The sequence below is a fragment of the Magallana gigas genome, chromosome 9 (genome assembly GCF_963853765.1).
Source record: "Magallana gigas chromosome 9, xbMagGiga1.1, whole genome shotgun sequence".
NCBI classification, from domain to species: Eukaryota; Metazoa; Mollusca; class Bivalvia; order Ostreida; family Ostreidae; genus Magallana; species Magallana gigas.
The window spans coordinates 18,351,413-18,377,525 of NC_088861.1; the positions used below are offsets into that span (position 1 = coordinate 18,351,413).

Below are 26,113 nucleotides of genomic sequence, written 5' to 3' on the forward strand. Positions count from 1 at the left end.
AAAGGCTTGTTTAAGATTTTATTCTTGTCCATATTTTTCTACATATAACTACTAGTAAAGGTTTTACCACAAAAATCAGACTGGTACATCGATGAAATGAGAATGCATTGAAGAAACCATTGGGAAAACAAAAAAACATTACCAGTTTAAAAGGCTTTTAAGTAAATGACGCATCAGTTACTTAATGCTTGTATAGTACAGCATTTCTTTATAAAAATTGTACAAATATCTATGTAATTATTCAACATTTAATGACTTTCACAATTTACTTAATTCATATAATTCATAAAATCAAATGTATTAAAACACACTGAATATACAATTGTGTAGCAGTTTTAGAACGTTGGTTAAATTTGTCTTGTTTTCTAAACATCGCAAAAAATGCAAGCAACCTCTATTCATAAAAGTACCACAAAATAATATTTTTGAAAGTTATCATTGATTACCAAATCAGATACAAAAAGAATATATCAAATGTGATATATATTTTCGAATTGGTAAAATTTTGGGGGGAAAATGCAAATTTTAAATGTGATAATCAAGGTGTCAGGTATTTGTCTGAATGGATGAGCTTAATTTGACAGAAAAAAACACTGGTAAAACCTCCACATTCATACCCAATTCACTGGGATGGGACACTGTAACAACATATGATCAATCAGGAGCAACTCATTGTTTAACAGAGAAAAATAAAACCAATATAAAAAAAATAATAAAACAACAAAATTGGTTGACAATATTCTAAAGACTGGTTCATATAACATAACAGAAGAAATCCTACATAGAACTCAATAACCCTCAGCGGAAATTTTTTGACATTAAATAAAGTAATGTTCATAGGGTTTGAATATTTACTCCTGGAAAATCTATAAATTGATAGTACTTGTCATTATCAACGGTAACCAGAATCCAGTAAAAACAAACTTTGATTCTCTTTTTGATTCAAATTTGCGTATAAATGAAACTCTTTGGTATCAAAGCACCCATAAAACCTCTCCTTTTTAAAACACAACATCGAGTGGTATTCATTAACAAGTGCTAACGATTTTGTTTCAGCAAAGTCTCTAATTGCAGTATATAGATGATGCAGATTTTTCTTTGCCGCCATCATTTAGGATAAAAACATTGTTAGTCTAAATTTACCAAGAAAATTAATTTTCAAACATTCAGATAATTAGCAGTTTCCGTATCATTTTTCAGTAATATTTTTCATATATTACGGACGCAATATTCATCAAATTTGAAGTCATGGCTGTTTTGTTAATCAATTACTTTTTTAAATACTAGTATTTTTATCAAGGGTGGCTACCAAAGTTATTTCGCCCTGCTTTTCGTTGTGATCATTTTTTAAAAGCTGTGTTCAAAGAAGTGCAACTATAAGGCTTCGTTGTCTAAATATAACAAACTTAACTTATTTAGATAATAGAAATACTTCTTGGCAAGAACAGTTTTATACATATATGAACAAATCCACTATCATAACTCTAGAGGACATATGTTTCATCATCATTGAGTATTAATATTCAAAGCACTGTTTACAATCCTGTGTTTTTATTTTTGTAAATGATGAAGGGCTTTTCTATTTCAAAAATTGCTTATATAAAAAAAATCATATCAATATATGACATTACCTTAAAGCTTTCTTAATTTTCATTAAAAAACTTAGAGAATGTTTTATTTAACAAGAAAGATTTTAAACAAAAGTGCAAAAATTAAATACAGATACAAACACAATATATAGAAAAGAAAAGTATAAAGAAAGAAATATTTCGCGCCAAATACAAAAATGATGTTTCCCGCCAATGATAAAAATGTTTTAAGTCACCTTGAATTTTTCAGTCTCCAGTACCAACTGTTTAATCATTGAATTGTGAATATTCACATAGCAAATTTTTCACAAGTTATACAATTTTATCAAATGCGCGTATAGCTCTGTTAGGCATCTCAAAGGAGAATTTTAATGTATGATGTCAACAAAATATAAGTATTAATTTTAAATACCGTTTAGTCCAATGTATAATTATGCAATACAGCCATATTAAGTTTTAAAAATCCGGTAATAATTTTGCTTCAAAAGTAGGTTTAATTGAAAAACAACTATTTCATTCATTAGTTATATAAAAAGCCCTTTTAGGCAAGTCATAAATAAATTAATTGTGTTTCAATAATTAAACAGGGTACAGCTGCCATTTAAATTTTGTATATGAACTTTATCTCTTTCATCTTTTATTTGTATTTCCTCTTTTTCATCAGTGTAATGTTTTAAGAAAATATAATGTATAAAATATCTATTATTATTGTAACTCTTCTGCACGTTTTTTCTTAGCGCCCATTGATTGATTCTTAAAAAATGCTTAAGAAATACGGATAAAAACACAGAAAACACACATGAAAAATTATTAAAAAATGTTTTAAAAATTCCTCCGTTGAGGTAGATATGGTTGCTATATAGTCTTACATCATGTGAAACACACAAGTAATAAAGCAAAAAACTGCACAACAAATCATTACGTAATACTCGATCACGTGACAAAAACAGCAACAATGTACAAAAATATGACTACGTTATTAAAATGTATCTTTTCAGCACTATTTCTCAAAGGTAGAACTTGTCAGATAGTACTCACGAAAAGTACGGGTGACTTTCTACACACTTGTCGTGGTTTCACATTAAGATATACGGTGCAGATGGTTTGCTCATAAGGAAAATGAAGTAAAATATCCGCTGCATCTAGTTTCGCTCCAGCATTTTCAATCATATTTGAATCAAATTAAAAACACATAATAAATCCACACAGATAAAATCATTGTTACAAAACTTATTTTCACCACGAAGTTAACAACAAATGACGTTTTAAAATTCACAGACCTCCTATTCCGGAACTATGTCCATCACCGAGCCCGATATTACCATTATTTCCGTTTCGAACAAGTGGTTTTTCGGGTGTTCGAATAGGACAATCAGCAATAAGATGTTCAGTGGATTTACAATTATGGCATCTCTTTGGTAAAGGACCATGTGGGCATTTGGCAGCAATATGGTTTCCAAAATCACCACAATTGTAGCACCTAGAGCAATGAGGAATAAATATGCACAAGTAATCTTTAAAATTGGACATTGTCCCTAGAAATACACATATTCGATGTTGCTATTGGTTTGAACATTTTTCAATTTTTTATGAGAGATAAGATGTACCTTATTTTCCTGAATTTCTTTCTAGAAAGCGGCCTTCTTGAACTTCCTCTGCATTCCGTTCCTGAAGGTCCACAAACAAAAGTAGCTTCTACGCCCTTATCTGAAGGTTTGCATTCAAATTCCACTTCTTCTCCGTCATCTAGGCTTCTGAATCCGGATTTGTGGACAACAGACTACACCAGAAAGTACAAATTGGATAAATTTCAAAGCTGTTAATTTGCATATAAGAAAAATTATATTTTAAAATATGTATAACCAGGCGTTTGAGGTAAAGTATCATTTGTATCATAATTTCTATAGAGGACTTGAAGTGCAGTTCAATATTCAATAAGTCATGTGCTGAAATGTACTTTCTTTACATCTTGATCATAAGCTTCTACAATTGTAAGTTCAAATTCCTACTACAATTCGTCTGGATAAATACATATATTACGGAAATCGATACACGACAGAGTGTAAGGTTATATATTCTCAATACGCCCTTCTCCGAGAGGCTATTTGCATCACATTAGGATGAAATATCCTGGCAGAGAGCCTAAGAGCAGCGATTCCTGTACTTATTGATTTAGTTATAAACAACGTACAGTCGACGCTAGACTAGCGCCATCGACTTGTCTTCTAAGTGAGGTTTAGAAATCAGATTTTCTCGAACGTGAAAAAACAAACGTTTACCGTACATTTTGGCATCTTGTTTTTCTGTTATTCCCACTTAAAACACACGGAAATAACGTTAACCTTTTTATTTACCGAAATTAGTTTTTTATTTACATTTTTAAAAAATTTTAATAATCAAAATAAATTAGGTAAATAATTCAATAAATTATAGATGTAGACGTTAATAAATGAAAGCATTGACTACTAATAGAATTTTAATTAGTTATCTGATTCATTTAAACTGATAATAATTATACTAAAATGATGATCTTTTGGCCTGATATGAAAAATAGATTTAGCTTTTAATCCAGGACAATTTCTGCTTACTTTAAACTTTAAAGAATTTGGCAAAAACATCAGGTAATTGTATTCGTTATTTTAAAAACTTTAAATAAACACACTACGACAGCCCGCCTCTCCCGTTTAAGCCATTACATGTATAATTCTCTTAAACATCTGTTTAATAATACAACAACTCAATTTTGGTATTTTTGTGTTTCACTGAGAAAAACTGTTTTAGTGTATACTATTATTTTACTGTCAAACAGTAAATGGTGAGTACATCAAAGTTCATCACGTCATTTATAAATGTTAGCAACATGACGATAGACCTTCCAAGTGATTTTAATTCTGAAAACCGTACCAATACATTGATTTTGCATCCCCAAGGGTATTAAAAACTTTAAATAGATCATTTAAAGCATGGTCTTTCATTTTATGCACTTTAACTAAGCAGTTTCATTTAACGTAATAGAAAGGTGAATATCTACGTTATCTTTTGACTCCTTAATTTTTTACAGGTACCTTCCTAACACAATTTTAATCTACACTTTTATCATATATATTCAACATCAGATAAAATGTCTATAGTATAAAACTACATCAAAACAAAACTACAATACAAAATGCTTTTCCTCTCAATTTGTATATTTAACTGTACCCGAATGTTTTCCTTAATTCATTCATGAATTTAAAGAAAAGTGTACGTATGATTTATTCTTAAGATTTTAATGTGAGTTTTATTCAATTACTTTATTTACGTCAACAACAAAGCAGAAGCCTAATGAACTTCGAGTACTTTCAATGTTTTCTCAACTCAGATTTTTATTTTCAAAAAGTAGAATTTGGTTTTGGTAAGTATATTTATTCAAAGTCTTTTCCTGAAAGATAAAAAGACAGAAAACTCATGGCTGTTTGAGAACTGAATGTATTAATAATTCAATGTGTTTTTCAAAGTTTATGCTACTTATCAGCTAAAAATGAAATATTGTACAGAATGTTATTATTTAAATAAAAAAACTCAGAGTTTTTACGTTTTTAAGTTGTTACGTTTTTAATTAATAAAATAAAATAATCATAAAATAATAATCATAAATAAAAATCTTATGTGATGATGATTATTTGCAGATGCTACTGCATTCCATCAATTAAATCATTCAATTAGTTTTAGGGGTGGAGAGGGCACTTCGTTTTTTTATTTCATTAAAAAATGTAAAGGGAAACAATATTTTGAAATATTATGTTGAATTACATTATTTAGTTGAAAGCATTGTAAACATTTTGAAGAGGCTTAAAGCAATCTGATAACAGTGCCTGATGTTGACAGTGCAAAAACATTTATGTATGTTTGATGTCTTACAGTTTTGTTAATGTTGAGTTTGAAATGCAAATTTGATAAATTCAATTCTTATCAAAATTTAGCATGTATTGTTGAGAAAGTTACTCATTATTAGATAGAAACATACAACCCCAACGAAACACCAATCAAATAATAGAAACAATCTGATATAAACAGGGTTATAATAACAAACTGACGTGTACATTGTTTTAAATTGAATCCATAGGTAAAGTGAAATTAAAAAAAAAGTAAACAATGGATATAGCATTAGGAAATTGGATAACAAAGTTTTAGAAAATTTCATTGCATTTTAGTTCATGTTTTGATGCTTTATGTAAACAAAAATTAGAATAAATTGAAGAAGTCATGTCATCATGATTTTCAGACTTAATTTTATGAAGAAAATTATATGGGTATTTTTTGGCTAGTACTTTTAACATGCAATATTACTTTATGGACTAAAAAAACATAAGAAATTGTTAGGCAAATAATGATAATTTAACAGATAAAAATTTTAAACTACCAGTTCGTATGACGTGAAGATTAAAAAGGAGGATATGACGTAATATAAAAAAACATTTAGTAAAAAATCATTTTGGAACTCAGCATGCGCAACCCGGATAAATCCGGAATGAGCATGGAAGGTATACTGAGATAACTGCACATATTCTGAGACTGCGCTTTAATGTGCGCTATTATTTCCTGCTTTAAGAAAAAATGGAAACGTTGCCTATTACTTTACATAATCAAGAGGTACACATCACTACAGTTACAGTTTGTTTATGAATTATTCTATAGATTTCTTTACCTCACTTACTTCATATCGATAAAATTCGTATTAATTTACTGTCAAAAACAATATGGTAAAACGTAATAATATTGTTCAAGGTAACTTCAATGATCTACGAAAATTGAGGAAAATAACATCAAAGAGCCAACAGACATTCGGAATATAGATATACATGTAGGAACAAATCTAGTGATGCTAAGACGGTCCAGGTGAGCTAAAATTTACTTAATGAGTTAACGTTACGTACTTGATGAACAAACACATCCTGTGTCCCATCGTCCGGGGTAACAAAGCCCCATCCTTTGGCCACATTAAACCATTTACATCGGCCCCTCTTCCGCCCACCACCTGTAAAGAAATTGCACTGTATGGCAGCCATTTTGTATACACAAACATTTCAAGAGAGGGCTGAAAAGAAACCACACACTGTCAAACTTTCAATTAACTTTTCAACACTTCTTCAAATCCGAAAAAAGTGTCTTTAAGGAGTGGATACGTACTGAGAGGCATACTGCATCATTTATTTCATAAGGTCATTGATGTTTGAACAGGCAAAATATCAAATTACTATTTTTCTTCTTTTTCCCCCTTTATATCTCATTCTTTCAATCTTATTTATAACATGAAATTGTATTATTAATTTTACCATCACATTTACCAATTCCATGAATTACCTGTAATAAGTTTAGCATACTTGTCTTCTGCAATACTTTAAACATGAAATGTTGTCAAATTTTATTGCACAAAAAATATTCCTTTTAAAGTAAAATGACTTATTAATAATGATGTGTAAAACTAAAAGAGCGATGGTAAAGGATGAGGAGAAACTTATGTAAGAAAAACAAGTCTTTGCTACATTTTTTATAAACATTGCAAAATTTACCATCAATATCAACAACAAAATTCACATTTCTTGAATTATCTCTTTTATCTATTACTTATTACATTTTCTTCAACAGCCAAATTAGGTTTTAAAAGAGAACAACAAGCAGAAATGATATGCCAGTTCCAGCACATTGACTTCAGATAACATATATTGATAGCATGAGATACCATTTGTTTATTCAGTGAAACAAATCAAACCCATTCTGGATGAGTTCTGATTGTATTTGCTCCTTATCTATAATAAATCAGCTAGCTGGATTCCATACATATGACATGTAAATATTTATTATAAATGGTCACTTGGCTACATTTTATTATGCTTCAGAGAATTGAAGAGTTTGAAGGGCTTTGATTGGCAGGTCAAGAATAAATATCCTGTTGAAGCAAAGAAGCAATAGAACCAATGCAACAATTTTTCTTAGTGTCTAATTATTTGGCTTAGGTGTCCTATATCAACTTAAAATTACTAATTATCCACTTTCTCTGCAACCCAAAAAATTGCAAAAATATATATATTTTATACAAGAGAGCTTTTCAGCATAAAGTGTGTTTATATAAGCAGATTAAATAGTTTTTTCTAAAGACTGTAAGTGTTCAGAAATTATAATAAATATTTTAATTGTTTTAAATGCAACTACAGGTGAAGGCCTGTTGTGTAACAAATAAACTTAATGTACTAATAACTCAAACAAAATATGACATAGGTTTTGTTGCCATGTAGTAAAAAAAGCTTCTACAGTCATGCCACTAGGCAATTACATGTTTTTTTCTTCAAAAACTGTGGAAAAAAGTATGCTAATAACAGATACAAATAATCAATTTATAAATTTAGATGTCTTTTCTTTAAACTTTTAGTGATTTTCAAAGAAGTGTTTAAAATAAAAACATTTTAACACACACAGTAACAGTAAAATAAAAAAAAAAAATGAAAACATATTTTTAATCTTTAAGAAACATTTGCTACCAACTGGTTGTTTAACTTGAAACACTAAGTGGACTAGACTTAGCACTCGTAAATAATAGCAGTGTCCGGCCACATGCCCAAGGCAATCCAGAGGTTGGATTTTTTTTTTATTTAGCCTGTTTATTTATTAGTGTTGGTTTATCTCCCATAAGTAAGGTTTTTCTGTTGTGGTTATGAAGAAATACAATTTAAAACTTTATTTATCAATTTTCAAAGGATCATGATGAAACAGAATGTGTATATAATACTTTATTAATATTAATATTCTTGAAAAATGTTTTTCAGATGTTATGTGTTTTAAATAATTTGCCAATGAAATTTAGAATGAATATGAAACATTTAAATGATTTTTTTTTAAATCTTACTTCAAAGCAAATGAATCTTTAGGAGGAATTAAAATATCAAGTAAAATATCTGTAAAATTCTGTTCAGATCATTTACTCACCCAGTTCTGAAATAACCATCTTTAACAAAGATAGGAATGAGTAAATGTTAGGGAAAACAATATTCCTAATAGAATGAAAAGGAGTAGCAGTATCAAGCCACTCCCATGATTCATTGAGCAAAGGTCAAGGGTGAATTAGTGCTGTAAAAATTCTCAGAGAATTCTCAGTTATTTCCAAATATCAGATTTAAATTGAATGAATATTGTTTACTATTACCTTTTCAATAGAAATCTGTTTTTTAGCTTTTTTTGAGGAGTATAAACAATTACTTTATTTTCTGATGACATCAGCTTTCTCCTCTTTTATTTTGGATTAATCTTTCACTTTTAATTTTGCATATAAAATCCAAGAAATCACACATGTAGCTCTCGAAAATCGGAGTTAAGAAAAGTATGGCACCATATTATTATGAAAATAACGTGAACACAATAACCAGACTACGATTTCAGAAAATGACATGTAAGATTAGAAATGACAAATTAAATCTTTAAAAATAGGAAAATATAAAACAATTGAATCTAATCACTCTATAATGCATCTACAACCTCCTCCATTTCCTCCCATTCTCCTGCGTCATTGGTTGAAAATCAGGTCCATGAAGAGAAAACAATTGAATCCTAAACTATTAACTTGTCACACACCACATATCCATCCTCGAAAGATTTTTAAAAACAGTGCCTAATTTTAAACTAGTCCTTCTCGCTACGATGAACTCATTCGAGTTTTTGAGATCTTTTCTGAATAACGTCCCTTTCTTAGAGTTGTTCATGGTAATTTCCCATCATTATAGATCAAGGTCGCTGGCGATACACCTCCTGGCTGACCACTAGTTAAGTAGGTCAGTACTGACCATGCGATGCCGACGCTAGATGCGATACATTAATCTATAATCAATTCTTGTTTACAGCCTACGAATATGATTTCATTGCTTATCCTCATGAACTCGACGAAGTGGAAGTACGTCCGATCGAAGATATCTAGCGTTTCAACCCAAAGATATTTTCTCCTTGTGACCTCAACGCGCGGCCAAGGGTCAATATTCTCTAGCTGCCACACAAAAACTCAGCGGAAACCCTTCGCGCGTCCGTTACTAAGATTCGGCATGGTGCAACTGGGTCAGGTCAGTTTTATAAATATCCGTGGATGCTCATAGTCAGCCGTGAAGTCGAGCTACCTTGTCCCCGCAGAATTTATCATAATGAGTTAAAAATGTAAACATGTGATGCGATCCTAATGTTTGATAATTCTTTGGATTATCACACATGCTCTCTTTATTTCTTTCTATACAATGCCCCCTCAAACCACATCCGGAAGGCAACAAATTCAGGTCAGATAATAAAATAGTTCAATGACATACATAACGTGGTGTACATTCCAAATGACGTGCACCAAAACACTTCAAAAACACATTCTTACGAGAAAAAGACCTACCGTTAACCTCAATTTAACATGAGGAGTGTATGTAAACAATGCCACCTACGACATTGATTCATTCGCTTTTGCGTTATACTACAAAGATATTACGTTACAATTACAAAGACGGGTGTTATTGAGGATTATCTGTAATTTTTCTTTCTTTCAAAACGTTCTCAGTATATTGACCCCAATTTCAAGTGTCCACTTCAAATGTAATATGGAAATATCCCAAAGAACCTTTATATTTCTTAAAAAAAAAACTTTGATTTAAAGACCATGTCAACTGTTCTATTTGTCTCTAAATCAGTGCCACGTGGCCCTTATAAAAGGATGTAACAGTCAACAGTTGTGTGTGAGATATTTAGTAGCATCTGCCGACGACCTCCTTCCTCCAATTGTCCAGCCAAACGACGCGAGTTCATGACCCTTTCATGCTTCTGCTTCACTATGTCCTCTAGATAGAAGCAGGTGCGCCCCCTCCCTACAGACGTACATCCGCTCTCAACTTCCAGTATCCCTATTTCCTATTTTTTACCTCTCCTTTTTAATCAAACAATTGACAAAAGACCATAAAAAGGTGAAAATTTGTCTGCTAAATAGGAAATATTTTCAAAAGCAGAAAAACCACTAAATGATCAAATCATACTTAGGACACTAAAATTTAAAACATCGTTTTTCAGTTTCTATTATTTTCTTTTTACGTATTTTTATTAAATCACTTCTATCGCATCGTGCACAATATCTTATTATCAACTCATGAATATTCATGAGGTTGTGCAATGATATTTTTTCTGCGCAGCTATGCTCCGCCCTCTGCTGAAATCGCGATAGCTCGCATAAGAATTAAACAGGCAGCGACTCTTGCTGAGCAAATGACAGCAACAATATATATGAAAAGGAAGGATTTTCTTTTTAAAAAATACACCTACTGTTACTAAGAATAAAAGATTAAAAAATAATAATAATATTTAAAGATTATGAATATGAAAAAGTTTTGAAATGGTTTTCTTTCAAAAAAAAAAAATGTGTGAACATTTTTAATTTATTTCAACAATATTCACTTAAAATGTTAAGAAGTCATTATGATGAATTTTTATAACTTTCGTATTTCTTCAAAAAATAAAAAATAATTTGTTTAAGTGAAAGATAAGCAGAGCTATAATCATATCCTCCATGTCATAAAGTTAAGTCATTACTTTTCACTCCTTGTCGACAATTAATAGTTCTTTTTTTTATATCTGAAATCCAACAAGATCCCCCTTTTTGTTTAAATACGAAAAGTGCAGAAAACGCGTTTTAAAATATCTAAACCAGTGACTCATGATATTTATAAATAAATGACCAAGAATATTTCACATTTATGCAATACTTACAAAAAATATACAAAAACTATTTATACTGAAGCACTTTATATGACCTATGTGTCTCTCTCTATATATTATCCACATTTTATTAATGATGAATAGCTTGTCTGGCTAATATGCCTCTGATAGTATACATATAGTATTCATTAGTTGCTTAGATTGGCAGAAATCTGTGATAACAATATGCTGGTGGGTTTTCCTCATTAACTGTTTTATATTACATTCACTTGTCTGGCAGATTCTTCATGTATACCAACATTGCTTTGTTCCTAAAATTATCACTCTTTTATATACACTGATTTACAGATGCTGGTATATGTACAAAGATACTCTGCTATTCTATTATTATCATTGATGAACAAATTGTAAAAATCTGCAACAAACACAAGCAATAAATAAGTCTATCTTTCCTTACAACAGTATTATCAAGTACTCAGAAAAGTTACCTGTAATAATTAGATACTTAATTCATATACAATTCATACATATTTTCAATATTCAATATTTCAAGACCAGGAATTTTTAATGTTTTTATCGTACTCAATTTATTTTAAAGTACTATTTGCTATCTTTTTTTTTCAATTGAGTAAAATTAAAATTAATTAAAATCTTCAGACTATATTATCTGGTTTTATTTACAGCAACATAAAAACCACACAGGTGGAATGTGTCATTTTAATAAAAAAGCATTTTATTCTCAAATTATTATTTTTTTCCAAAATGAAATGCAATTTGATAAGAACCCCAGAGTGCATATCTTGCATTTACATTTTAAAATCACAAAAAGTTTTCAAGAGCATATCATGCAATTAATATTTATACTCTTTTCATTATTCCATTCTTGGACATAGTCATTGGTCATTAAAAGAGAACTTTAAAACAGACATTGATTGTTAAATGGAACTTAAATTTTTCAATTTTATTTTAGCGACCAATTACATCATTATTTTTTAATGATCAATATTTGTCTATATCATCACAAATATATCATGAATGTCACTATACAATTAAATGCAGTTTTTTTTTCAAACAAAAATGTTTGATGAACTTACGTAATATGTATAAAAGTATATTGGCATTTACAACCAGTTATACATGCATTTCAAAACATATGTAAATTTTTTAAACGCATGATAACCAACAGGGATGTTCGTTAATTGAAAATGTTAGAATAAATCATATTTAACTAAAAATCAAAACATTTTTACTTATCTGTCTTTACCATTTGTAACATTAACACTTTGGACGGCTGGAATATATCCTATCTGAGAAGTAGAAGCATGCCATAATGCTGTGCCTTGCATCAGGAGCTGAGAGTTTGCACCCGAAGAGTTCTGCAGATGGACATGATTTGTATAATCCTTCATGGTGAGGGAAACTCACAGAAAGGACCAACTGTCTGTGTACAGTACAAGATAGAGACGATGCGATAGAAAGGTGTTGCGCCGGTCACTTGGTCAAACAAGCCTTCTCGACCTAACTTACGAGGCTTCACGCCTCACTGGTTTGTAATTGCTAACTTTTTGACCACTGTGATAGACACACGGTGAGTATGACCGAACGTGGAGGTAAAAATGCTGATATTTTCTCCAGTTATTTTTTTAAAGAATCTGCTCCTATTGTGAAAACTAAATGTTAAACGTTCATGGCATTGAAAGTTGAGATCCTACTCCGATGAGAGAAATTGTTTAGTTTTGGGGGAGAAGAATTTTGATAATGCGATTGTAACAATTTGCTTGCTTTCCAGCTTTCCCCTCTCTGTCGCCCGGTCATCAGCTCTGACTGAGGATACACTGAGAAGTCAAGGTCGGGATGACCAGACGGCATTAAGCGATAACACCGCGTCAATACTACTGTCTAACGGGAGGGGGAAAAAACAACACAGGTGATCAATCTCGCCATTAAGACAGATGCTTCATACATTTTGTACATATCTCCTTTTATGTTTTGAACAACACAGTGAAAACTATTTATTTGTCAAAATATTAAAATAGTAAATAAGACACATATCGATTCAAATATTATCAAGCTCACTTTCAATACCCCGCAAATAAACAGATACTTCATACATTTTCAATATCCCGCCATCAAGACAGATGCTTCATACATTTTGTACATATTTCCTTTTATGTTTTTTAACGAAACATTGAAATTAACTATTTATATTATTTGTCAAAATATTTAAAATAGTACATTAGACACATATAGCTTCATATATGATTTTCATAATTTAATGCTAACTTTCAATTGATTTTTTTTCTCATTAAAGGTTTATATTTCCTTTACAATGCCTAAATTTCATCGTATGTAATATGTGGGACATAAGTAAACCAAAAATAAAAAAAAAACAATTTTAATGAGCCTTTAATCGTGTATAATAGGATGTTATAGTTGTGATGAAAAAAAATGTGAATTTTCAAAAATCGGAACATTTTACTTTGTTACTCAAAAGGATTAAAATGTGTGTCATTTTGTAGTACTTTTTAATATTCAGGATACTTATTGTATAGCATCCCTATATTTATCATATTGTAAATATTCTGAGTATAAGATGAATTAAGATTAAACAAATCATAAATTCCGTTTTAATGTTTTATACATTGTAAATAATGATACCAAAAAAATTAAGACTTAAGCAGAATTCACCTGATACCAATTCAATGATTTTGAATGATTTAACATTTAGTAATTGGTTGAGATCAAGTGATTTGCAAGTCAACAACATCTTCACTGTTTTAACTCATTTGACCACATCTTTTCTTCATTTAGGTAAGATTTTCTTATATTCATTATTATGATATGTATATCTTAGATATTTTAGCTTTAAGTGTAGCCAAAAAGCGACCCCACCCAAATTAGTTTGACAGAGAAGGACTTGACATGTCCCTTAATAAATCGCTTCTCTAAAGTTTTCGATGAAGTACAAATCTTGGTTAATTTTTGTAATAATTTATTAAGGAAACTTTACATTACTTCACAATGGGTACAATTCCATACTAGAGACGCTTGAACGTGAAACAAACACAAATAAAAGTTCAGATACTGAAAATTCATCACTCTTTTTGTTTTCAAAACTTATTGTGAACAAGCAAGAACGGTCCTTACTTGTTTGATGCAAGGAACATTTTTTGTAGGAATGTTTTATTAGCAGGTGAGTTTTCTTTTGTTTCGCAATATACTGAACATAAATATTTTCAACCTTTTTACGACCAATGCTATCTTTCTAAATCACTTGCTCTTTCTATTACTTAATCACAGATTATTTTACTACGTTTGATAATCTAATTAAAATTAGACCTGAAAATCTGCTCCTCTGCGAAACACTTGTATAGAGTATCATAGAGGAGCGGATTTACAAGTCTAAATTTAATTTCATTACTACTGCACTACGATTAAATACTTAAGTTCCATGGAGATTAACTTGTTATTAATTATTCAGCTCGAAATTTAACTAAAAGAATTATTTTTAAAAAAAATATTTATGTCATTCTCTCTGGTAGTAAAGATACCTTTCTTACCATCTAAAAAGGGAGATAATCAAGTTAATTGGTTAAACGGGATTTACTCACATTATAATGGTTTTAGACGTTTGATCGTTTGATTGTACTTGAAGACGGGGGTAACAATTTGTAATATTACTTAATCTTTGAAATCGTACAATAAAAATTCACAATATTTATACAGACTATCATGCTTTTCGTGTAAGAATATGATGGAAATTGTTGGAAAGAGTACTGCACGTTCAAATGACCCAAATACCTTTAATGAATACAAACTTTAGGCTAGAAAAAAATGTGTAATCAATACTTTGTCATTAGAAAGCAAAATACAATCTGACCTTGTGCAACAGTAACTAGAAAGGATTGATATATTCTTTTATAAGGGAGTGCATTGTCAGATGTGTTGAATAGAACTCAGGTGGATTTTGATAAAATGAAAAAAACTATATTCAAGGACAAGTATTCATCAATATATAAAAAAGTCATGTTTACTACTGAAAATGAAGGACATGCTAGACATTCAACAAGACTCTTTGAATTCATATCATAAACCTTTTCATGTACAATGGATATCTGCACATTTTATAATCTAACGCATATTGTCCTTGTTTTTTTTTTGTTTTTATTTTTGTTTGTTTGTTTTGGTTTTTTTGTTTTTGTTTTGTTTGTTTGTTTTTGGTTTTTGTTTTGGGGGGTTTTTTTCGGGGGGGGGGGGGGCTTTTGTTTGGGAAGGGGGGGGGGGGGGTATCAGCTAAAATATGTATAAATGTGCAGTTAGGTTGTCTTATGAATACGATGTTTAATATTTTGTTCTTCTCTTTAATTTGATGATCAAATCTTCTCTGCTCATTATTATAAGGAAGTAATTCGTGAATCCGTCTCCTATAATGTATTGATGTAAATTTGATATCAGTGCAAAACGAATTTTTTTTCTCGCTAAATTCATTTTTAAACACAAGTTAAATACTGGGTTTTCTTTTTAAATCTCATAAAAAAAACAGTGAGAGAGATTAAATGACAAATGAGTGATTGTGTAGTAGCATTTGCTTTACTTACTGGGAGTCTGAACGTATAATATAATTATAAGATAACGTGCCATTGTCAAGATGGTATTTTTTGCACCTGTCTTAGGCGCAGTTTTCGAAAAAATCCATATATGTCATAGCATTAGATAGATTATTGTATAGAGAGATGATAAAGTAAACTGCTTTTGTTATACCATGTTATGTGTATTACACCTGCCAGTTGAAATGGACCTTTGCATAAAAATAATTATCAACGTATTGGTGTTTTTGTAGTATTTGTAGAATTTCCTGTAGGGTATTAAAACGTTCTACAGAAATTGAGTGATTTAAAATAGAATCAACTCAAATCTTTGTAGGATTTTTATTACATTCGTTGAACTTCTACAAAAAGACAACATAATTTTTAAAGCTTTTTTTCTTTTTTAAAGGACATTTAGATTTTTTTTTTTGATAAAAACAAAACTGGCTAAAAAAAAATAGCTGTTCATTCACAACAGTTTATCTAATGACATATATTGATTTTTTTGGATTTAAAAAAAAATAGTTTTTAGGGTAAAAAGCCAATAAAAAGAGTATGTAAGACAGATTAACAATGCGAAAAGCAAATGCATAGCACATTTTTTAAAAAGTGTTTCACATGTTAACAGGAGGAATTTGAGGTTTTGGTGGTTAGTTTTAATTCTGATGCCAAAAAATTGAGGCATTTGTGCAACATCGCTTACCTGATAAAAAAAAAACGCTTATGCTTTACCTTCCAGAGCTAGTTATTGTTTATTCACTCTACTGCAAGAAACAAACTTCGAAATTCATAATACACGATTGTTTTCATATTAAATGGTAACCTTTACATCATGCAAAGGAATTCTATTTGTATACATATATATTCTAAATATAAAGCATTTCTGTATCACGAAAGGGTCGTGTCTGAATTAATTTCCAAATGCCCATGTTCATCAATTTCTATTGCCTCCCTTTCCTTTTTAAAATAGCTTTGTTCATGCTTCTGTGTTAAAGTAAATATTCTGCATTGTTGTCTCTTTTTTGCGATTTTGCGATAAAAATGAATTTATATACACTAGCTTGTTTGCATGTCAATTTAAAGAAACAAACTCTGTCTTACATCAATTTTAACACTAAAATGTTTGTTAGAAAATCCTGTAAAGACCTAAAAATATAATATCAAATTTGAAGACCTTTTCAATACTGTTTTGTGCCAAATCAGGTGAGAATTAACATTTAAGCATTAATATGAAAATCAGGACAAAATACTCTATTGGGTCCATAATTCAGGTGAGTTTAATATATATATATATATATATATATATATATATATATATATATATATATATATATATATATATATATATATAAAGCTAATGGAATAAAGTGAATTATATTTGTATATTCGTAGAAAAAGTAATGCTTAAGGTACCTCACTACACCTTGAAATTGTTTCTCAAATCGGCAGAAAATTACTTGATTATGATAGAAAGCATTATGGGTATATCAAGAAGTATTTATGTCAAATAGGCGAAAAAATGAGCAATTTTAGATAAAAATTGATATTTTCAAAAATGTCATTCAGAAAACATGAACAAAAGCCCCATGTGGATTCGAACTCATGACCTGCGGTTCACAAGCATGATACCTTAACCACTGAGCTATGACGATACACATCTGAATCGATTGATACAAACAGTTTAACAAAACATTTAAATCGCCATCTTGTGACGTAGTGTCTTAAAAAGTATAAGTCTCAGTATAGTGAAGTACCTTAAGCAGAATATGGGCAAGGAAACAGGTTCGTTATGTAATTACCCCTAAGGTTTGAATGACCAGTAATCTTTTGCGTGTGTAATTTACGCTAAAAAGGTCAAATATAGATATCTCAAGCAATTCAATACCAGTTCTCTCACTGTGGTCATGAAGACTACGAGTACAAAAACAATCAACTCCTGACACGTCATCATGGCGGCTAAAACTACTGTTACTCTCAAATAGGTTTGCGTGATTAAGGAGATCTCGTCTGTGTTAATACAGAACTGTTCTGCGACAAACAAATTTACTTTAGTTTTGTAAGAATTAGACCGCAAGAATTTTAGAATTTGATTTTTTTTAGAAAGAAAATGGCACCTTTCTGTTCTTTTTAGTCAATAAACGTAGTATTACACCTGGGATTAGAACACAAAAACTTCAATCAAGTACTCTTTATAGTTGTCGCAACAAACTTGTTTATCCGCTTAAAAGTTAGAAGATATTGATACACAAAAATAATTATATATCAAACTTTCTTAAGTAAATATTTCTAAAAAAGATTCCTTAGAAATATATATTGTAACGAACGAATGTTTTTCAGTAGGAATATTTATGTGACTACATCAAACTACATGAAGTTATTTACTTTTCCTCCAATTTATAGATTGAAATTTGTTTAAAAAAATATCAACATTTTTTTATTTACTATAACCTCCGAGTCAGATAGTAAGCGCCTCAGTTAGAGATATTCAATATCACGTGATGTCGCAAGTTTATTGACGCACATGCGCACTGACACCGTCTGCATTGTCAAAAAGGTTTTTTTTTTAAATATGGCTTTATTATGTTTATCATACTAATAAAAAGTGGGTCTTATTTCCGACATCGCAAAAAATATTGCTTCATACTTCAACAATATTAATTTTGGGAACAAGTGACTATAGGGTATCATTTTTATATCTTCACCGGTAATTAGGAAAAACATGCTTCTGAAATTAATTTTATATGATACTTGTTGCAAGGGATATGCGTTTCTATGATGTCATAGCCTCTCACATTATGAATTTCAGATCACTTCTCATGCCCTGAATGTATTTTCTTTTATTTGTTTATTTTTGTAGATTTTTAGAATTAGAATGGGAGGGGGGGGGGTAATAAGATTTCTCATTTGGTCGGTATTACAGATCTCTTCAACTTTTTAATAAAATGTTTCAAATTAGGAGATTGTTCTTTTCTTGATCCACACATCGTTAGAAATTTAAGCTTAAGTTTGAAGTGATGTGTAAAATATGCTGGTACTTTTTAATTTAACTATGTTGGTTTATAATAAGCACATCAAAAGCGATAGATCAGCAATATTCGAAGAACATAACACCCGGCATTAGAAATGTTATTTTACATTACAACATTAGAAATTTCTTGAACTATTCTTGTTTTCAACATGTTTTTTTCAAATTCTATTTGCATTGTATTTTAAAGAAATGTTCACAGAATGACGTCATATAATCTTAGTAGTGTTTTTGCGTGTATACTATTGTAAGAAATTTAAAGAAGTGAACTAACTTAAAAAAATTGTATGTCAATTAGCAATTTTCATATAGGTACATGTACGTACTTATTTTTCTTAAAGAGTGCAACGTTACTCAAACTATCAATGTTTATACGTAATTAAACTTAAAAAGTATTTATGTTATTTATGTTATATACATGAATGTAGCTAGATAAAAGACGACTGAAATCTAACTTTTTAAACATGTGTTCAATCATATAGACTGTCCATTAATATGTTTAGTTCACCTTGATTGGGCATTTATGCTAATGGCTGCAATGAATAGGTATCAACATTTTTACCAGGACAGTTGCAAATAGATGGCTATAGAATTATAATTGTTTCTACAGCAATGGTTCTGATTTTCAAGATTGTGTAGCAATAATAACAATTAAGAAAATACGTATAGCTATAGCGATCTAAGAGTAAGGAAATTCGTGAGTGCTAAAATGTATTTTTGTCAATTTTTACTATATATGAGAATGTACATATATGTGTTCTAAAATTTGCAACTACTTATAGCTACTTGAGTTAAGTACTTAAGTTATTGAGCAAAGATATAAGCAAAATTTAACATTTTTTGAAACATAAATTTCGATGTAATTTTTTAAGAAGTAAACTTGGGTAAATCAAACATGTAAAACTAGGAGGACAATGTTCAAGATGTCTACATTAAAGATTTGTAGATTAAAACTACTTCCTATGGATCAACTCGGAGCATTTGATATTTGATATTATGATATTTGAATTATATGGGGGTTTTTGAGCAATTTAAAGAATAGCCCTTACGAATATTACAGTTTATAAACAGAACTAATTCATATTAAGAAATTCTAAGAAAAAATTGGGATCGGTTAGTTTTACACATGCAGTACATTAAAGAAATTGATTCTATTTTGCATGATAAAAGATTTATTCTCGGTTTTCAATTCACAAAATTGTCCAGTTGAACTAAGAGGAAACGAAATAAATGTCTTTTGTGAAGAACTATTTTTTATTTAATTTACAAAGTAAAAAAAAATATCATTTTAAAACTTCTTAAGAGAAGAGCCAAGAAACATTTGATGGCAATTTTTTTAATCAATGAGAAATCAAAATTGTAGAAGATTATAGGGAATATTCACAACTATAAATTTGGTCCGAAGTTTTAAAACAAACATTGCATAGTCAAACTGCATCACTTATGAACTAAGTATACTTGTTTCTATTTATGGCGTATGGCGATGCTCATTTTTCTACACCCATCTCTGTTCTTCGCAAAAATTGGTATTTATTATGTATATATATATATATATATATATATATATATATATATATATATATATATATATATATATATATATATATATATATATATATATATATATATGACCAGTACGTACACGTAAGTTTTCCATCATTAATTAAGATTACATAAATATATTCGATATTTCAAGATTCCACAGAAGTTGTAAATATAAGGTTAAGTCTCGCAATCAAACCTACCTTCAACGTAATATTGCATATCTGGCGTTGGAAAACCTTAACTTCAATGATATTCCCAAGAAGACCAGAGCCGAACGTCTAGCGTGCATAATGTTCTATATTTCCCCAGGATAATGAAACTGATTCACATGCGCCATCATTGTAAAAGTCGTTCGTCGCAGTTCGAAATATTGTTTTTTTCCATAATTCCTAGCCCAATGCCAATTAATATTTGAATTATTTTGGGTTTTTTTGTCTTTTTTTATATTAAATATTATGCCTTTCTTTCAACAGCTGCAATGTTACATCGTCCACGTCTGACGCCGATCCTCTTTCTCATATATTATGTAAAGCAGAGAATAGATATGAGTGTCCCCTACGACCGCTAGCTGTTGAAATCAATTGTGTGTATTCCTACCAAGGATGAGGTAAATGAATGCAATGGAGACCAAAAAACAACGTAGAAAAAGAAACTCGGTGAAACGAGGATCGGCTAGTGTCAAATTATTGTTGTAACTAAGCTAGTTTCGTTTTTGTTTTAAATAGTCTATAGTTTGTTGTGTTGATCACGAATATATATTATCTATTGGCGTTATCCATGTCTGAAGGAAACAGGCGTCAAGATCGGTTTTTCCCGCCATTGCACGTATTAATTTTGATTGAACTCTGAAGGAAAGATACCAAAGCAGACGATGTATCAGAGAGGAGGTGAAGTCGGGTTCATGGAGAAAATCACGTGCTCACGTGGGGGTCAAAGTGACACAAGAATGACCGACGGGGCTTTTGTGCAAAAGCCAAATACTGCAAGAAGTTTGAACTATTTGCGGGCCGCTAATTGGAGAATGTCCTTAAGGAAAGGTTAAACATTAGTGAGAGGTCAGCAGAGAAATTTAGAGAGGAAATTCAATTCGATAATTATTGTTATTAATTTCAAATATATGTTTAAGTCAAAGAATGATGCGTTTTGTATTTTAATCTTTGTGAATAGAACAGACAATCTGAGAATGCTCTTGACACAAGCATACTTTGTGAAGGAAAAAAAGTTATTTGAAACTTTTATTCCCAAAAAAACCCCCACTTTTCTCTTTCTTTATTTATAGTGTTCTCTTCTTTTGAAAATCATTTAATATCAAAAATGTGATTTTTCTCTTAAGAATATATTTTTTAAATACTTGTATAACTTCAAAATTAATACCAAACACATAGTGTATACCTTTAAAAGAAACGAACGAATAGATAAAAGAAATTACGGTCAAGATCTAGTAAAAGATTCCAGACTGTCTTTTTAGTGCTAGACCTATTATGACGTCATAATTGAATTGGTGAATCTTTTCACGTAGAAAATAAAACATTTATTTTAACATTCTTTATCTAATCACAGGAAAAGTAGTAGCAGTACCTATGTTCAATTTGACATCATTTTAAAGAGGAGACCAAGAGATTGTTTCATGCCGTTTTTGGAGAGACTGTAGGCATTCAAGATATATTTCATTAGTCAAAAATGGACAAAATTCCGAGGTTTCTTACTTTTATCCTTTATATTTCATAGAAAATGGTTGTTTAAAACATGATTTGTCATTGTGTTTACCAAAACTTTAAGCTCCGGCATACCCTATGAAACAAAGATATTGTTATGAAGCATCATTAAAAGAATTTATATCTTGAATTTCATAGACCTGTAGGCACCTTTTATTTATTAGACCTTCACCTTAAAACAAAAATGAAAACAAAATCATCAAAAGAAAAAGGATACAAAGAATTAAAAGAAGAAAAAGACCATAGGTTCAACGAGAAAAAAAAGCCTTTAGTTGTTGAGAGAAAAAAAAACCACGATCAATATTTTCAATTAAAAAATAAGACGTCGCCATCAATCTACAGTCATTAACCAGAATCTGTCCTTTACAATTTTTTCAGCATAAAAAAAAGTCGTCACATATATTTCCATTCACAATGAAAGTAAAGAAACAACATTTTGCGCGATTGTTAATTTTTCTTACGTGGTTTGGGGTAGGGTGGGGGATGGGATGAGATTGGTGATAAAACAATTTGCATCATCAGCTGTATTTAATGAAGATTAAGATAAAGGAAAAGCGTGCTGTTATTAGCCGTGTCGAAAGGGAAACTGGGCCTTCTCGTTATGACTAATAACCCGAGCGGTACCCCTCGAGTTCTTGTATCATTGGCTTTGTTGATGATTTTTGTCACGCGCAACCGTTCAGATGGTGTTTTTGTACCTGACAAAACAGCGAGCAAGAGCGCTAATAATAATCTCTTTCTACGGGAGGTCCGACATTTGAACCAATTTCTCTAAAAAAAAATTTCTTTATCCTTCCAAAATACTGTTTGATTTCTGCCGAACGGACATAAAATTATTTGTGGAGAAACTGTTTTCCATCTAACATTACGGTGATTTTCAGAGGAGGGTGTCCATTTCCCAGTAAATATGTAACTTATTTTACATTTCTATTAAAAGGCATATGACTGCTGAATTTCTTGTAGTTGGGTGGGGTTTTTTTAATTATAAAAGCGAAATGGATAACAAATCACCTATCCCCATAACCAAGAATTTAAAAAAAATGTACATGCATTTTCTCTCTTATATTTAAACATTTTTTCTCTCATTTGTCTTACAAATAAATGAAAGACGTATTGTACAGTTTTATATTGTCATTGTGGAAATGTTTGAATTATTATTTTCTGAATTAAAATAGATAACACTGTTTCTTTTTCATAAATTTTCATTTACAGTATCAAAATTTTTGAAGTAGCAGCCCAAATTTAATTTCTTGCACAATAGAAATCTTAATATTACGTATACTTGATATAAAAAAAATATACAGATATGTGTATTATCAATTATTTATGCATGTTATGATTAAGGAAAAGTATGCATTTGTGTTGTGTTGTGCCTGATTTGCCTATTTCAAGAACAAAATAATAAAAAAAAGTTTTTATAGTTTACACATTTAAACTGTTTTTGCTTTCCAGTAATTTCACTATAATAAAGTACATGTACCATTGTTCTCCAAAGTAATGTGATACCATGCAAATACTCTTGAAAATATTGATATACTTTAGTACATGTATAAAACATTATAGGTTGGTTTCGGTTCTTTGCTTTGTAGAGCTTTTAAAAACTAATAAAATTAAATTTCATCCATTATTAAAAAAAAATCAAATATATGACCTAGATATCTACATCCTGGCCAGTCAGGTAACTGACCTCGATAGAAATCGCGAGCCTTTCCCACCATTAATGTAAAAGAAAAACTTTGACCTGTTGAACGCGGGGCCAAATTTAAGGTACGTCTTTAAATAGTGACCCTACCTACAAGTACATGTAGGCTTTATTATGGACCGCCCACAGTGCAAGCAAAAGTGACCCAGAGATCATCACTTCTCCTTGTCCGCTCTCAGAGTGTAGGTATAAGTATTATTTAATTGCGTACATGTCTCAAGCGCTTTATAATTAAACGGATTTGACTAAAGTTCTTGTTTCTACAAAGACGAATTTTGAGTATTAGCTTACACACATACACAAGAAACGGTAACTTTTTCTTTCACCTGAAAGTTTGACTTTGTGCTGTGTTGGTTTTATTTGTCTTTATCCGATTAGAAAATAGCTTTTGTCGGGGCTGGGTTTTAATGTTCAATTTAAAAACCCAAAAGGCTGGAAATCTGCGGTAGCATGTATTGAGATCTAAATCAACAACCGTCCACTTGTTAAATGGTTATACTAGTCTGTGGTCAAAAGTAAATAAACCTGTTTAAAGAATAACATCATATAATCGGACATGTTTGAATATTTCAATAAAAATATTGAAAAAAAAAGCTACTGGGCAGAAGTACAGGATAAACATACATAATACCGGTAGTGAAAAGGTAAAGATAAACATCCCCCCTCTCTCTCTTCCTCTCTCTCTCTCTCAATCACACACACACGCGCACACAAATTACTGCGTACTCATTAAGATTCCCCGGAGTAAAATGGAGCAGTGTCACGTGTCCAATGTGTACTCCGCACACTGACCCTGGGATGTCGGCAGAAACGCCGACTCGGGGGTCAATATCTGGACAAGTATCGATTTTTGTCTCATATGACTTCAACCATCTTCTCGTAATTTTACGTAACACCCCAGCTCAAACTACAGTACCTATGCTATCTACAGCACTGACTTAGCTGCAAATCTGCTGTGTGTCTATCAGTGGTTCGCGCAAAGACGATGTAATCTCAGATAGCCTTTTTTAAATTAAATACTCAGAATCGTATTGTCTTTTTAAATTGTCCTCGATAATTAAAAATAGAACTCGACTTGCTGTTCGATACTGTCACTTCAGTAGATATTTCACCCTTTAAAAAAACATAGAATCAGATACAGGCGTATAGCATACGTCAAAATGCTTAAAGTAGTTCGAATCTAGGGACCAAGAAAAAAATAGAGATAGCATGCGAAAAAAGGGAATAGTTAGTTGTCATAATCTAAACCTAGCGAGTAAATGCATGGTTTTCTAGGAAGTAAAAAAAAATAAGGAATATTCCCTACCTGACATAGTCTTCAGAAAGTAATCCTACAAATGAACAAAATAATCCATGCAGAAACTTTGCGTCCGCACTGAAAACTAAGATCCCCAGCGTACAATTCATCGCATGTCTAACCTCCAGGTCCGAATATTCCACGAACACACACACAGACACAAACCCGCAACGGACTCTGGAAAGTGTGTAATTAAAACTTAACCGTAGAATGGTCAGTTATCAATTTGTAGTAATCCGCAAATAGCGTCGAGGTCAGATTATTGCGTAATAATGTCAGGTAAAGGGTCGTGACCTACTTTCCTAGCTCAGCGCGTACGGATGTTAACGATGTATATATGCCCATCAAGCGATGGTCAGTATAGTTACTGGTTTTATCAAGGACCCATCGGGAAGTTTAATGGGGATTTCTTTTAAATTGCTTTCTCAACAACATATTTATTTGAAACGAGATTTTACATTTTTTTTACAGAAGGAAAAAAATGAAACTTATTTTCCAAAGAGAAAAGTCGCCGAGTACGAGAATCAATGAAATTCATTGTAGAAGAAAAGGATTTATATTTCCTTTCTCTTTTTTTCTTTTTGAAATTTAATCAGACGCTGGTCTGCATTGACGATACTCGCAGCAACTGTATTGTTGTTGTTGAAGTTTAATTTCTTATAAAAAAAAAAAAAGTAAAATATTAATTAGAACATACAGGAATATGCTACGACCTACAACGTCAATCTGACTGATTTTTTTTTCTGAAGGTCAAGATCTAGTAAATTAAAGGTGCCTACAGGTTCATGAAATTCAAGATATAAATTCTTTTAATGATGCATTATAAGTTTCATAGGGTGTACTGGAGCTTAAATTTTTGGTAAACACAATGAAAAATATTGTTTTAAACAACCATTTTCTGTGAAATATAAAGGATAAAAGTAAGAAACCTCGGAATTTTGTCCATTTTTGA

At 30.7% G+C, this 26,113-nt stretch overlaps 1 protein-coding gene across 4 annotated transcripts; it reads right to left on the reverse strand.

The window, feature by feature from the left end:
• Nucleotides 1-25,421, reverse strand: LOC105346268 (protein lin-28 homolog). 4 transcript variants are annotated; one of them, XM_011454776.4, is made up of 4 exons: nt 25,171-25,421; nt 6,506-6,606; nt 3,197-3,369; nt 1-3,069 (listed from the first exon to the last, which is right to left on the reverse strand). In XM_011454776.4, exons 1-4 carry the CDS (start codon nt 25,175-25,177, stop codon nt 2,862-2,864), a joined length of 489 nt encoding a protein of 162 aa, XP_011453078.1. In that variant the 5' UTR covers nt 25,178-25,421; the 3' UTR covers nt 1-2,861. The 4 variants fall into 4 exon arrangements, with proteins under 4 accessions (XP_011453078.1, XP_065927389.1, XP_011453075.1 ...); XM_066071317.1 differs by lacking the exon at nt 25,171-25,421 and adding an exon at nt 20,648-21,013; XM_011454773.4 differs by lacking the exon at nt 25,171-25,421 and adding an exon at nt 12,556-13,010.
• Nucleotides 25,422-26,113: the final 692 nt, after the last annotated feature.

Excerpts from the sequence above, each read along its gene's own strand:
- LOC105346268 (XM_011454773.4), bottom strand. The coding sequence starts at position 12,700 with ATGAAGGATTATACAAATCATGTCCATCTGCAGAACTCTTCGGGTGCA. Across the intron at positions 6,607-12,555 it reads AAGTGTTAATGTTACAAATG|GTGGTGGGCGGAAGAGGGGC; the intron begins GTAAAGACAGAT and ends ATTTCTTTACAG. Across the intron at positions 3,370-6,505 it reads AGGATGTGTTTGTTCATCAA|TCTGTTGTCCACAAATCCGG; the intron begins GTACGTAACGTT and ends TTTCTGGTGTAG.